Below are 11,498 nucleotides of genomic sequence, written 5' to 3' on the forward strand. Positions count from 1 at the left end.
TTTGAAATTACCGATTTTTTATAAATTCAGAATCACTTTTTGAGCTATTTTCCTCTAAAATTCAACAAACGTTCAGATTTTCAGATTTTTTTTTGACTAAAAAAGTCAAAAAATCCAAAAAAGGTCTTCTTTTTCTTCTTTTTTTTTGAAATTTGACCACTTTTTTGCTCATTTATTTATTTTTTTTTCCTTATATTTTTCTCTTCTTCATCTCTATTTCTTTTAGATTTCTCTTTTTTTTGTTTTTCTGCTTCATCCAGAATTTTTGCTCTTTTTTTTTATTGCCTTGTTGACTTTACTACCCAATTAACGTTAATTGGTCTGCTGGGAGCCAAAAATTTTTCCAAAAATTCAGAAAAAATCCAAATTTGAAAATTCTTGAAAATTCCAAAAAAATAAATCCAAAAAACTCAAGCATTTTCAGATTTTCAGAAATTTCTAACTTCTAAAAAAATTGATCCCAATTTTGAAAATTCTCAAAAATCAGAAAAAAAATGATTTAAGAAAACTTTTAAAGGATAACTCCATTTTGCCGTACAAGCGAGAACGCGAACGTTCTTCCAAGCGGCGGCACACACTCCTCGTTTCATAAACGTTTTAGCGACAGGAGACGGCAGGCGCCACGTGGTGTAGAGGTGAACGCGCTTGTCTATCGGTCGCGCATCGCGGGTTCGATTCCCATCTGTCCGCTTCGTTTTTTTTTCTGTTTTCATGCGGCGACATCATGGAATGACAGAATATCGACAAAAAGTCTGGAATTATCGCCTGACATTGAAGAAATCTAGTGTAAACTAAAAAAAAAATAAATGCTCGTCAAGTAGCGCGCATTGGGATCGCAATCGCACGATTTTCCGTCAGAATACATGATCTCGCCCCAAGAAAACCCCGTAGACTTTCGTGTCTGGCCTTCTTTAAAAAATTGTATTCGAATTTTAAAAATCATTATTTTATACTCGACTTTTTTTTTATAATTGAGACATTTTTAGAATCGAAAAAAGGCACTGTTTTTCTGGGGGATGGAGATGGGGATGGGGGGATATACAATAAAAATTCAATTAATATTTACAAGAAAAAGTCACAAAAATCGAATATTTTTTCTATAGATCTTCTCTAATAATTATGATTATGAATTTTTCAAAAAAAAAAATCCGGGACAAAAATTACAAAAAAATTGCAAAAAAAGAGCGAAGAAGAGAGAAACACCAGTATATGTTTTGTATGAAAAATAAAGATTTTCAATTAAAAAATTCTAGAACAAAGCTGAAATTTTAAGATTTTTTGAATAAAAAAATCGGAAAAAATTGAAAAAAAATAAAAAATTTCAGATTTTTTTCTGGAAAAATCAGCAAAAAATGCAAAAATCAGCAAAAAATTAATTATTGGAAACAGGGCATTTTTCGTTAAGAGAAAAAAAAATAATTTCAGAGAAAATTAGAGAAAAATCGATAAAGTAATATTGATGGGTGAGCTCCTCTTCAGCGGAGCAACGAATCCAAAGCGGCTGCCGACGATGATGACGACGATGTGGCTTGATTTTGTGGATTTTTGGATCTGAAATTTTTTCAAAACTTTTTTTTTTTCATTTTTGCTGAAAATAGACTGAAATAGGCTTAAAAATGAGTAAAACGGTCCAAAATCTGAAATTCTTTGGAAATATCTGAAAATTTGAAATTTGAAAAAATTCCAGAAAATTTCATTTTTTGAAAATTCTGAAAATTCAAAAATTTCAAAAATTTCGAAATTTCAAGATTTTCTGGAATTTTTTCAAACTTCAAATTTTCAGCCATTTCCAGTCATTTTTATCCATTTTCAGCCTATTTTGGAGTCTATTTTCACTCATTTTTACGCTGATTTCAGTCTATTTTCAGCCAATTTCAGTCAAATTCGGCCCAAATTTTCAGCTAATTCCAGTTATATTTCAGTAGTAGGGGTTTTCTGCTAAATTTAGCCATTTTTTCAGCTGTTTTAACTCATTTCCTTCTCATTTTTACACCGATTTCAGTCATTTTCCTCCTCTCAAACATTCGCGATTTTCAGCTCAAAACTTCGCCTACAGTATCCTCCTACCGTACCTCTGCGTCGCTGTCGTTGGTGCATCCATCGACATTCGTGGCGCCGGCTCATTCTGAGTTCTCAACGGGAGGTGTGGAGCAGTTCGCGATGATTCCGATTCGATTTCAAGGAATCTGCAACAAGAAAACAATCGATAATCAAAATGTCCATCTGTGTGTCGGCGTGTCCAAAAATCGATAATTTCGGCTCAAATTTTTCGATTTTCGCCGTCGTTTTTTTTTCTCAGAGCCTAAATTCGGGATTACTGTACCTCATACGTTGAAAATCTGAAAAAAATTGAATCTAAAATTATAATAAAGCGAAAAAAAATTATATTCTAGCTGAAAATTGATAATTTTTTGACGATTAATTTCTGGATTACTGTACCTAATATACTGCAAAACTAACAATCGATAACTTAAGATCAAAATTCATGGGGGTTTTTTTTTCGACTATTTTTAAGGCTCATTTTAGCTCAAATCCAATAACTTTCCAGAGGATTACTGTACCTAATAAACTGATCAGCAATCGATCCACCAGGCGATGGACTTGGCGAGTTTCTGGCCGATAATCCCCAGAATGAAGACTGCTGCTGCTGTCCAACGGATTGACGAACCGCCGATTTGAATTTGTCCATTTCATCCGGTGGATATTCCAGAATATTCGCCAACAACAGTGCAATGTCCGCCTTTTTCGACGATTCCGACGAGAAATACGATAGGAATAGCTGGCGGAGTGTGGAATCATCGATACGGTACGAGTCGGTGGGCTTCTTCGGCGATCGCAGCTCTTCGATTTGATTCTCGAGGTCTTCTGGAAAAACGAAATCGATAATTTTTATTGATTTTTTGGGCTTGAATGTGCCAAAAATCCCAAAAAAAAATTATAATTTTCAACTTCGGATTACTGTAGCATCATCGTTTTTCGTCAAAATTACATCCCGAAAAAGCTCGTTTTTCGCTTTTTCGGGATGTAATCTTGGATTTTGGGTGATTTTTCCAGGTCTGATTTTTAATTTTTAAGGGGTTTTCTTGGGATTACTGTATTTTTAACGGGCCAAAAAAGCGCTTTTTCAGCAAATTTTCAAGGGAAATTATTCAAAATGTTTGGGTTACTGTACCTATGATTTTCTGTTTGGATTCCAATTGCAATTGCCTTCTCTCGGATTCCTCTTCAGCCGCTTGTCGTCCAATCGATTGACGATCCATTTCTTCACGAATTTGAGCGATTTCTTCGGTTAGATTCTGCAAAAATCATGAAAATTCGAGATTTTAGGCGATTTGCAATGGGTTTTAGCACTTCTAGACCCAAAAATACGCTCTAAAACCTTCTAAAACCCCCTGAAAACCCTAAAAATCAACTGTTCCCTTATTTTTGAAAAATTGCACACTTGGCTCAGTGGGTCTCAAATTTACCAATCTAGACACCCGGGTTCGATTCCCCTCGGTGGCAAATTTTTTGAAAAATCGTTTTAGACCATTTTCATGGTGTTTGGAGCGTTTGAAAGTGGTTAAAACCCTTAGAAATCGATTCTTAAGGTCGAAAATGCAATTTTCCTGTTTTTTCCTTGACTAAACATAGTTTTCAACTGAAAAAGTCGATTTTTAGCATTTCTAGACCCAATAATACGCTCCAAAACCCTCTAGAACCCCCCGGACACCCTAAAAATCAAGTTTCCGCTGATTTTCCGAAAAATGCACATTTGGCTCATTGTATCCCAAATTTACCAATCTGAACACCCGGGTTCGATTCCCGTAGGTGGCAAATTTTCCGTAAAATCGTTATAGACCATTTTCAGGCACTCTAGAGCGTTAGAAAGTGGTTAAAAAGCTCAAAAAATGAGTTCTAAGTGCCGAAAACTCAGTTTTAATCAATTAACTTATATATTTAGGTATTTTTCGGCTAGAAACGTCCATTTTAGGTGCTTTAGAACCCAATAATACGCCCCAAAACCCTTCAAAACCCCCTAGAAACCCTAAAAATCGACTTTTCCCTTATTTTCGAAAAATTGCACACTTGGCTCAGTGGGTCCCAAGATTACCAATTTCAAGGTCCGGGTTCGATTCCTCTCGGTGGCAAATTTTTTGAAAATTGGTTGAAGACCATTTTCAGGCACTCTAGAGCGTTAGAAAGTGGTTAAAACACCCAAAAATTGAGTGGAGTCCATTTTCTACAGTATCCATGCGCCTTTGAAGGGGATTACTGTAGTTTTGAAGACGGCACAGGCATGTTTATACTCATTTCGAAGCTCTAAACGAGCCGAACTCAAATTTCAATGTTGCATTTAGAAAGAGTACCCACCGAAATCGTCGTTTGCAGTTCGAGATTGCGATGACTGGCCGTCGCCGAGTCTCTCTCGTGATCAATCGATAATTCTCGAACGACATTCTGAAGACTGGCGAGTGCTTCTTGTGTCTGTTCTCTCGATTTTTGCTCTGAATCGAATCTCCGTTTCCAGTCATTCGTCGTCTTTTGGGATGATTCCAGTTGAGCAGTTAGAGACGCGATTTGCACTTGATATTGTTGATTCGACTCGCTGGCACCTGAAATTTTGGCGTTTTAGAGCTGAAAATGGGGTTTGAAATTCTCAAAATTGGCTGAAAATCAGCAATTTTCAGCCGAAAATGAGCAATTTTCGACCACCAAAATTGGCTTCAACTGCTAAAAATGTGCATTTTTTGACTGGAAATGAGCATTGTGTGCATTCCGACGTGACGGTGTACAGTAGGCGGTGTTTACTGCTAATTTAGACTGTTCTAGAGGCAGAAATTCGAATTTCTGTGCAATTTGTCGTCAAATATAGTGCTAATGCACACAAATCAAAGCTACAGTAACCCATAATCAATTTTGATCGTGTTTGGGTCATTTTCAATGAATTTTAAGCCAAATTTCGTCTATTTCCGATTGTGTGCAATGCACGCATTTTATCAAATTCTACGTCATTTTGCACAGAAAATCGGATTTCTGTGCAAATTGTCGTCAAATTTGACGCATTTGGTGTACAATGGTGCATTGCACACAATGGGAGCTACAGTAATCCCCCCGTAAATCGAGTTTTAGCGATCCTTGGGTTGAAATGTCGAATTCTGAAAATTTGCTGAAAAAGCGCTTTTTTGGCCCGTTAAAAATACAGTAATCCCAAGAAAAACCCTTAAAAATCTTCAAAAATCAGATTTTTCGGATTACTGTAGCTCGGATTGTGTGCAAACACGTATTCTAGACAAAATGCATCAAATATGACGACAATTTGCACAGATATTCCAATTCCTGTTAAAATTGTCGTCAAATTTGATGCATTTGGTGTAGCATTGGTACTTGCACAAAATCCGAGCTACAGTAATCCCAAAAACCGATTTTTTCCCTCTTTTTCACTCTTTCGGGGGCTATAATTTTGGATTCTGGGTGATTTTTCCAGGTTTTAGAGTCAAAATTTCCGAATTTTCAGCTCAAAAATCGCTTTTGAGCCATTTTTGATCAATTTTGGACCGTTTTATATCATTTTAGGGTCATTTTAAGCCACTTTTCGACAATTTTTCATGATTTTCGGGCTATTTTATGCCATTTTGAGCACATTTTCAGACAATTTTCGACCATTTTAGATGAATTTTGAGCCATTTTAGGCTGATTTTCAGCGATTTTAGACAATTTTAAGCCATTTTTCGACGATTTTAGAGAATTTTAAGGTAATTTTAGTCGATTTCAGCCGATTTTCGACTAGTTTTAATGCATTTTTAACCATTCTAGAAGACTTTTGGGGCTATTTTAGACCAGTTTGAACCGTTCTAAATCGATTTTTGGTCATTTCTCTGCCTCACCTTCCTCCACCTGATGCCCCTTCGCTTCCAACACCTTGACCCTCTCCCTGAGCTCCGTTTCCCTGTGCTCCGCCTCGACGGCTTCTCTCGTCGAGTTCTCCTCAACAATCATCAGATGCTCGCGGAGTCGTGCCAGCTCTTTTGCTCTCTTCTCATTCTGCTCATTGTTCCGATTCAGCTGATCCTGGATCTCCTGATTGTGTTGGGCCATCGCTTGAAATTGCTCATAATACTTCACATTCTCCTCGTACTGCGTCTTTGCCACTCCTTTCAAGTGCTCATTCTCCTGTTGGAGGGCTAGAACGGCTCCACGCAGCTCCTCGATCGTCGTCGTGTCTTCTGGAGACGTCGTTTGCAGAGTCTGGAGGGTTTCCTGCAAAAAATAGGCCTAAAATCACAAATTTTTGAGGCGTAATTGGTCAAAAATCATGACGTGTTTGCACACAATCGGGGCTACAGTAATCCCCAAAATTCAATTTTTAGCCGAATTTTCAGCCAATTTTTGATGATTTTTGACCATTTTTTGTAGGGGGATAAATCGATTTTGGCTTACTGTAGCATCGATTTTTAGGGAATTTCGGCTCAAAAAACGACGCTGGAACTCAGTTATTTTTATTCCAGACGATTTTCAGCTTCAAAATTACAGTTTCAGCTCCCCAATCATCGTAATTTTCAGCCAATTTTTAAGCCAATTTTGTCTGAAATTTCCTCTATTTTCTCACCTTCAATTGCTCATTTTCCTTCTGAAGACTCGAAACTGCTGCACGGAGCTCCTCGATCCTCGTCGTGTCTTCTGGAGACGTCGTTGGCGGATTCTGGAGGGTTTCCTGCAGAAAATAGGCTATATGGGGTGAAAATAGATCGAAAATCATGAAATTGGGCTTAAAGTACACTTAAAAAGTTCAAAATTCGATGTAAAATGGAAAATCAGCTTAAAAATACAGAAATTTCGAATTGCTGTGCAAAGTGTCGTCAAATATAGTGCATTGCACCAAAGTGTCGTCAAATATAGTGCATTGCACCAGCTACAGTAATCCTGGATCAATTTTTGCAGTTTTAACGTTTCTTTTTGATGGATTTTCAGCCAAAATTGGCAATTTCCCAATTTCTGGGATTACTGTAGCTCTGATTGTGTGCAAACACTATTTCACTCCAAATGCATCCTATTTGACGACAAAAATCCAAATCTTCTGTGCAATTTGTCGTCAAATATAGTGCTAATGCACAAAAATCAAAGCTACCGTAACTCAAAATCGATTTTTATCGCATTTGGGTCATTTTTGATGAATTTTAAGCCAAACTTCGACTATTTTTAGCTAAAATCATGAAAATGGAAAATTCTAGCCGAAAAATAACAAAAATTCGATTTTTGGGGGATTACTGTAGCTCGGATTATCTGCAAACACTATTTTACCTTAAATGCATTAGATTTGACGACAATTAGCGAAGTTCCAAAAACTGTCGTCAAATCTGATGCATTTGGAGTGAAAAATGGTGTTTGCACACAATCGAAGCTACAGTAATCCAAAACCAATTTTAGCCAGTTTCCGTCCGTTTTCAGCCCTGAAAATCACTAATTTCGACTCTAGAAACGCTCAAAACGTGCTGAAAATCTTAAAAATCGGAAAATTACGATTTTCAGACGAGTTTCAGCTTTAAATACTCAACTTTTGTGATTTTTAGCCAATTTTTAAGCCAATTTTGTCTGAAATTTCCTCTATTTTCTCACCTTCAATTGCTCATTTTCCTTCTGAAGACTCGAAACTGCTCCACGGAGCTCCTCGATCGTCGTCGTGTCTTCTGGAGTGGATTCAGCAGGCTTCTGGAGGTGTTCTTGGAGACGTTCCTGTAGGAAAAAAGAGGTTTTTTTAGATTTTCAGCAATTTTGGCTCGTTTTAGACCATTTTCAGTCAAATTTTCAGCATTTTCAGTCAATTTTCGGACATTTTGGACCATTTTCAGCCGTATTTTCAGCAATTTTGGCTCGTTTTAGACCATTTTCAGCCAAATTTTCAGCATTTTCAGCTCATTTCTCACCTCTAATTCCAGTTTTTCTAATTCGAGCACACTAATTTTCGCCCGTGTCTCACTTCCAGCTATTTCCATAATCTTCTCAATCTCGCTCTTCTCGTCTACAGTAATCTCGAGTCGAGACTTTAGCTCGTCGAGCTCTCGAAAAAAAAAATTGTGACTTTTAGGCGATTTTTTTGGTCAAAATCGCTCATTTTAAGCCATTTTTTGATGATTTGGGGTTGAAATTACTGTATTTTTAGTCATTTTCAGCCAAAAATCGGCAATTGGAAGTCATTTTTAACGATTTTAGGTTTAAAAAAATCGGTAATTTTAGGCCTATTTTGGCCATTTTAAGAGAACAAAATTACAGATTTTCAACCAATTTTTAGGCTCAAAATTGCTCTTTTTGATCCCAAAAAATGCTCACCTTTTCATCGGCTTTCTCCAACTTTTCGCTCATTTCCGCTATCGATTTTTGTAGTTGAGCTTTCTCGGCTTTCAGTTGATCGACCTGATCGACACGCTGTTTCAGCTCGCCTTCCATGTCTGAAAATATGCGATTTTCAGCCAATTTTCAGTCGAAATCCGGGATTTTAAACTCATTTTCGGTCGTTTTTCATCATTTTCAGTCAATTTTCAGCCAAAATTTGCGATTTTTGAGTCGTTTCAGGTTATTTTTAACACATTTTAGACCATATTTCGTGATTTCTGACTCATTTTCAGCCAAAATGTGAGGTTTTAAGCTCATTTTTCATGAGTTTTAGACTATTTTCAGCCAAAATTCGGGGTTTTTTTTGGTCATCTTTTATGATTTCCGGGCCATTTTGAGCCGAAATTTGTGACTTTTCAGTCATTTTAGACCCTTTTTTAAATGATTTTCAGCCAATTTTCAGCCGAAAATTCGCGGTTTCGGGTCATTTTTCACGATTTTTCGCCAATTTCTGGCAATTTTCAGCTAAAAATCCGGGATTTTTGACTCATTTTCAGCCGTTTTTCACGATTTTCAAGTTATTTTCAGCCGAAATTCGCGATTTTAATGCAATTTTAGCTCGCTTTTCATGATTTATAGGTAATTTTTCATAAATTTCAGATGATTTTTTATGATTTTTAGCTCTATTTCAGTCAAAATTCGGGGATTTCTAGGCCGTTTTTCATAATTTTCAGTTCATTTTACACAATTTCAAGCTCATTTAAAGCTAATTTTCAGTCGAAATTCAGCATTTTTGACTCATTTTCGGTCGTTTTTCATCATTTTCAGTCAATTTTCAGCCAAAAATTCGCGATTTTCGAGTCGTTTCAGGTTATTTTTAACACATTTTAGACCATATTTCGTGATTTCTGACTCATTTTCAGCCAAAATGTGAGGTTTTAAGCTCATTTTTCATGAGTTTTAGACTATTTTCAGCCAAAATTCGGGGGTTCAGGTCATTTTTTGCCCGAATTTCGCCTCATTTTTCACGATTTTCAAACCAAAATTTGACCTTTTTAGCTCATTTTGACCCTTTTTTCATGATTTCAGCCAATTTTCAGCCACAAATTGGAGTTTCTATCTCGTTTTTCATGACTTTTAAACTGTTTTTCATAATTTTTCGCTTATTTTTCATGATTTTTAGCTCTTTTTCAGTCAAAATTCGCGATTTTTAGGCTTTTTTTTTCGAAATTCTTGATTTTCGAGTCACTTTTCATTATTTTTACGCCATTTCTTGTGATTTTTTGGGTCGTTTTTCATGATTTTCAGCCAATTTTCAGCTAAAAATTCGCGATTTTTAGCGCATTTTCAGCTTAAAGTTACCAAAATTCAAGATTTCTAGCTCATTTTATCTCATTTTTCCAGACTTTTGACATATTTTTCATGATCTTTGATTCATTTTCAGCCAAATTTTTAGCCAATTTCTGCCGATTTCAAGCCAAAAATCCAGGATTTTTAGCTGATTTCAGACGCTTTTTCATGATTTTCAGCCAGTTTTCAGTCGATTGCTCACCCTTAACTCTCGCCTCAATACCATCCAACAGCTCCTTGTCCACTTTTTCGGCCTCGAAAAGGTTGCGCTCGAGATTCTCACGAATTTCAGCCGCTTCCGTGTTTTCAGCCGCCTTTTGCTCTTTTATCAGCTTCAGCTCGTTCTCCGTTTCAGATAGTTTTGTCTGCAAATTTTCAGAGAATTTTTAGCTTTTCGGGGATTACTGTAGCTCCGAAAGCATCGATTTTGACGCCGGAAATGTCGTCAAATATGGTGCAAATCAAGGCTACAGTAATCCAAAATCGATTTTTGTCGTTTATTCAGCCATTTTCAGCGATTTTCAATGATTTTTCATGAATTTTTAGCCAAAGTTGAAACTTCTAGTCGTAAAAAAACCTTAAATTGATTTTTAGAATTACTTCAGCTTCGATTGTGTGCAAACACCATTTTTCACAAAATGCATCGCATTTGACAACAAAAATTCAAATTTCTGTGCATTTCGTCGTCAAATATGTTGCATTGCACCTAAATCAAAGCTACAGTAATCATGAATCGATTTTTGCAGTTTGAAACTTTTTTTTGATGGATTTTCAGCCAAAATTGGAACTTCTAGCTTCAACATACCCCCAAAACCCAATTTTGGGATTACTGTAGCTCGGATCGTGTGCAAACACCATTTTACACGAAATGCATCGAATTTGACGACAAACATTCAAATCTTCTGTGCAAATTGTCGTCAAATATAGTGCTAATGCACCAAAATCAAAGCTACAGTAACCCAACATTAGTTTTTATCATATTTCGGTCATTTTTAATGAATTTTCAGCCAAATTTCGTCTATTTCCAGCCAAAATCATACGAATGGGAAATTCTAGTCGAAAAATAATCAAAATATCCGACTTTTGGGCGATTACTGTAGACCTTAAATGCATCAGATTTGACGACAATTAGCGCAGAGGTTCCGAAAACTGTCGTCAAATCTGATGCATTTGGAGTGAAAAATGGTGGTTGCACACAATCGGATATCTACAGTAATCCCCCGAAAATTCACAGAAAAACGATTTTTCATGGATTTTCAGCCAAATGTTCACCTGTAACTCGGCGACGTATCGCTTGAATTTCACCAATTCCTCGGATTTCGCTTCAGAACCCCTCGATTGCTCATCATCGTTTTCGTCGTCGCCGTCTTTTCCAGAAGAATCACCGCCGACAATCACTTCTTCCAGCCGTTTCGTCTTCTTCGCGAGCTCATCCGATCTCTCTTGCTCCTCGGCGAGCCGCTCTTCGAGCTGCAAATTTTTGAGCTCGTGATTTTGGTGATTTTGACTAATTTTAGGCCGATTTTAGGGTCATTTTAGGCTAATTTAGGCCGATTTCCTGTGTTTTTGAGTCATTTTAAGCCTAATTTGCCTATTTTTGTGCATGTTTTTGGTGAAATTTGGGTCATTTCAGGCTAGTTTAGACTCATTTTAGGCCCCCATTTAGACATACTTTGGCCAATTTTAAGCTCAAAAAATGATCAAAATCAGTGGAAAACTACAAAAATGCGATTTTTGGGGGATTACTGTAGCTTCGATTGTGTGCAAACACCATTTTTCACTCCAAATGCATCACATTTGACGACAGTTCTTGGAACTTCTGTGCAATTTGTCGTCAA

The 11,498-nt window shown here is 36.7% G+C and overlaps 1 protein-coding gene across 1 annotated transcript in view; it reads right to left on the minus strand.

Moving 5' to 3' along the window:
• Nucleotides 1-1,475: 1,475 nt before the first annotated feature.
• The window catches only part of CBG20118, a gene marked incomplete at both ends in the record, with an annotated part of 25,645 nt that continues 15,622 nt past the window's right edge, over nt 1,476-11,498 (minus strand). Inside the window, 11 exons of the mRNA XM_045243483.1 lie at nt 1,476-1,551; nt 2,073-2,186; nt 2,562-2,865; nt 3,173-3,296; nt 4,354-4,595; nt 5,868-6,240; nt 6,590-6,694; nt 7,597-7,713; nt 8,308-8,426; nt 9,863-10,025; nt 10,933-11,130. Coding sequence (XP_045096959.1) covers nt 1,476-1,551; nt 2,073-2,186; nt 2,562-2,865; nt 3,173-3,296; nt 4,354-4,595; nt 5,868-6,240; nt 6,590-6,694; nt 7,597-7,713; nt 8,308-8,426; nt 9,863-10,025; nt 10,933-11,130 — 1,935 coding nt within the window. The remainder of the gene's footprint in view (nt 1,552-2,072; nt 2,187-2,561; nt 2,866-3,172; nt 3,297-4,353; nt 4,596-5,867; nt 6,241-6,589; nt 6,695-7,596; nt 7,714-8,307; nt 8,427-9,862; nt 10,026-10,932; nt 11,131-11,498) is intronic.

Source organism: Caenorhabditis briggsae (genome assembly GCF_000004555.2).
Source record: "Caenorhabditis briggsae complete genome, chrIII, whole genome shotgun sequence".
NCBI lineage: Eukaryota > Metazoa > Nematoda > Chromadorea > Rhabditida > Rhabditidae > Caenorhabditis > Caenorhabditis briggsae.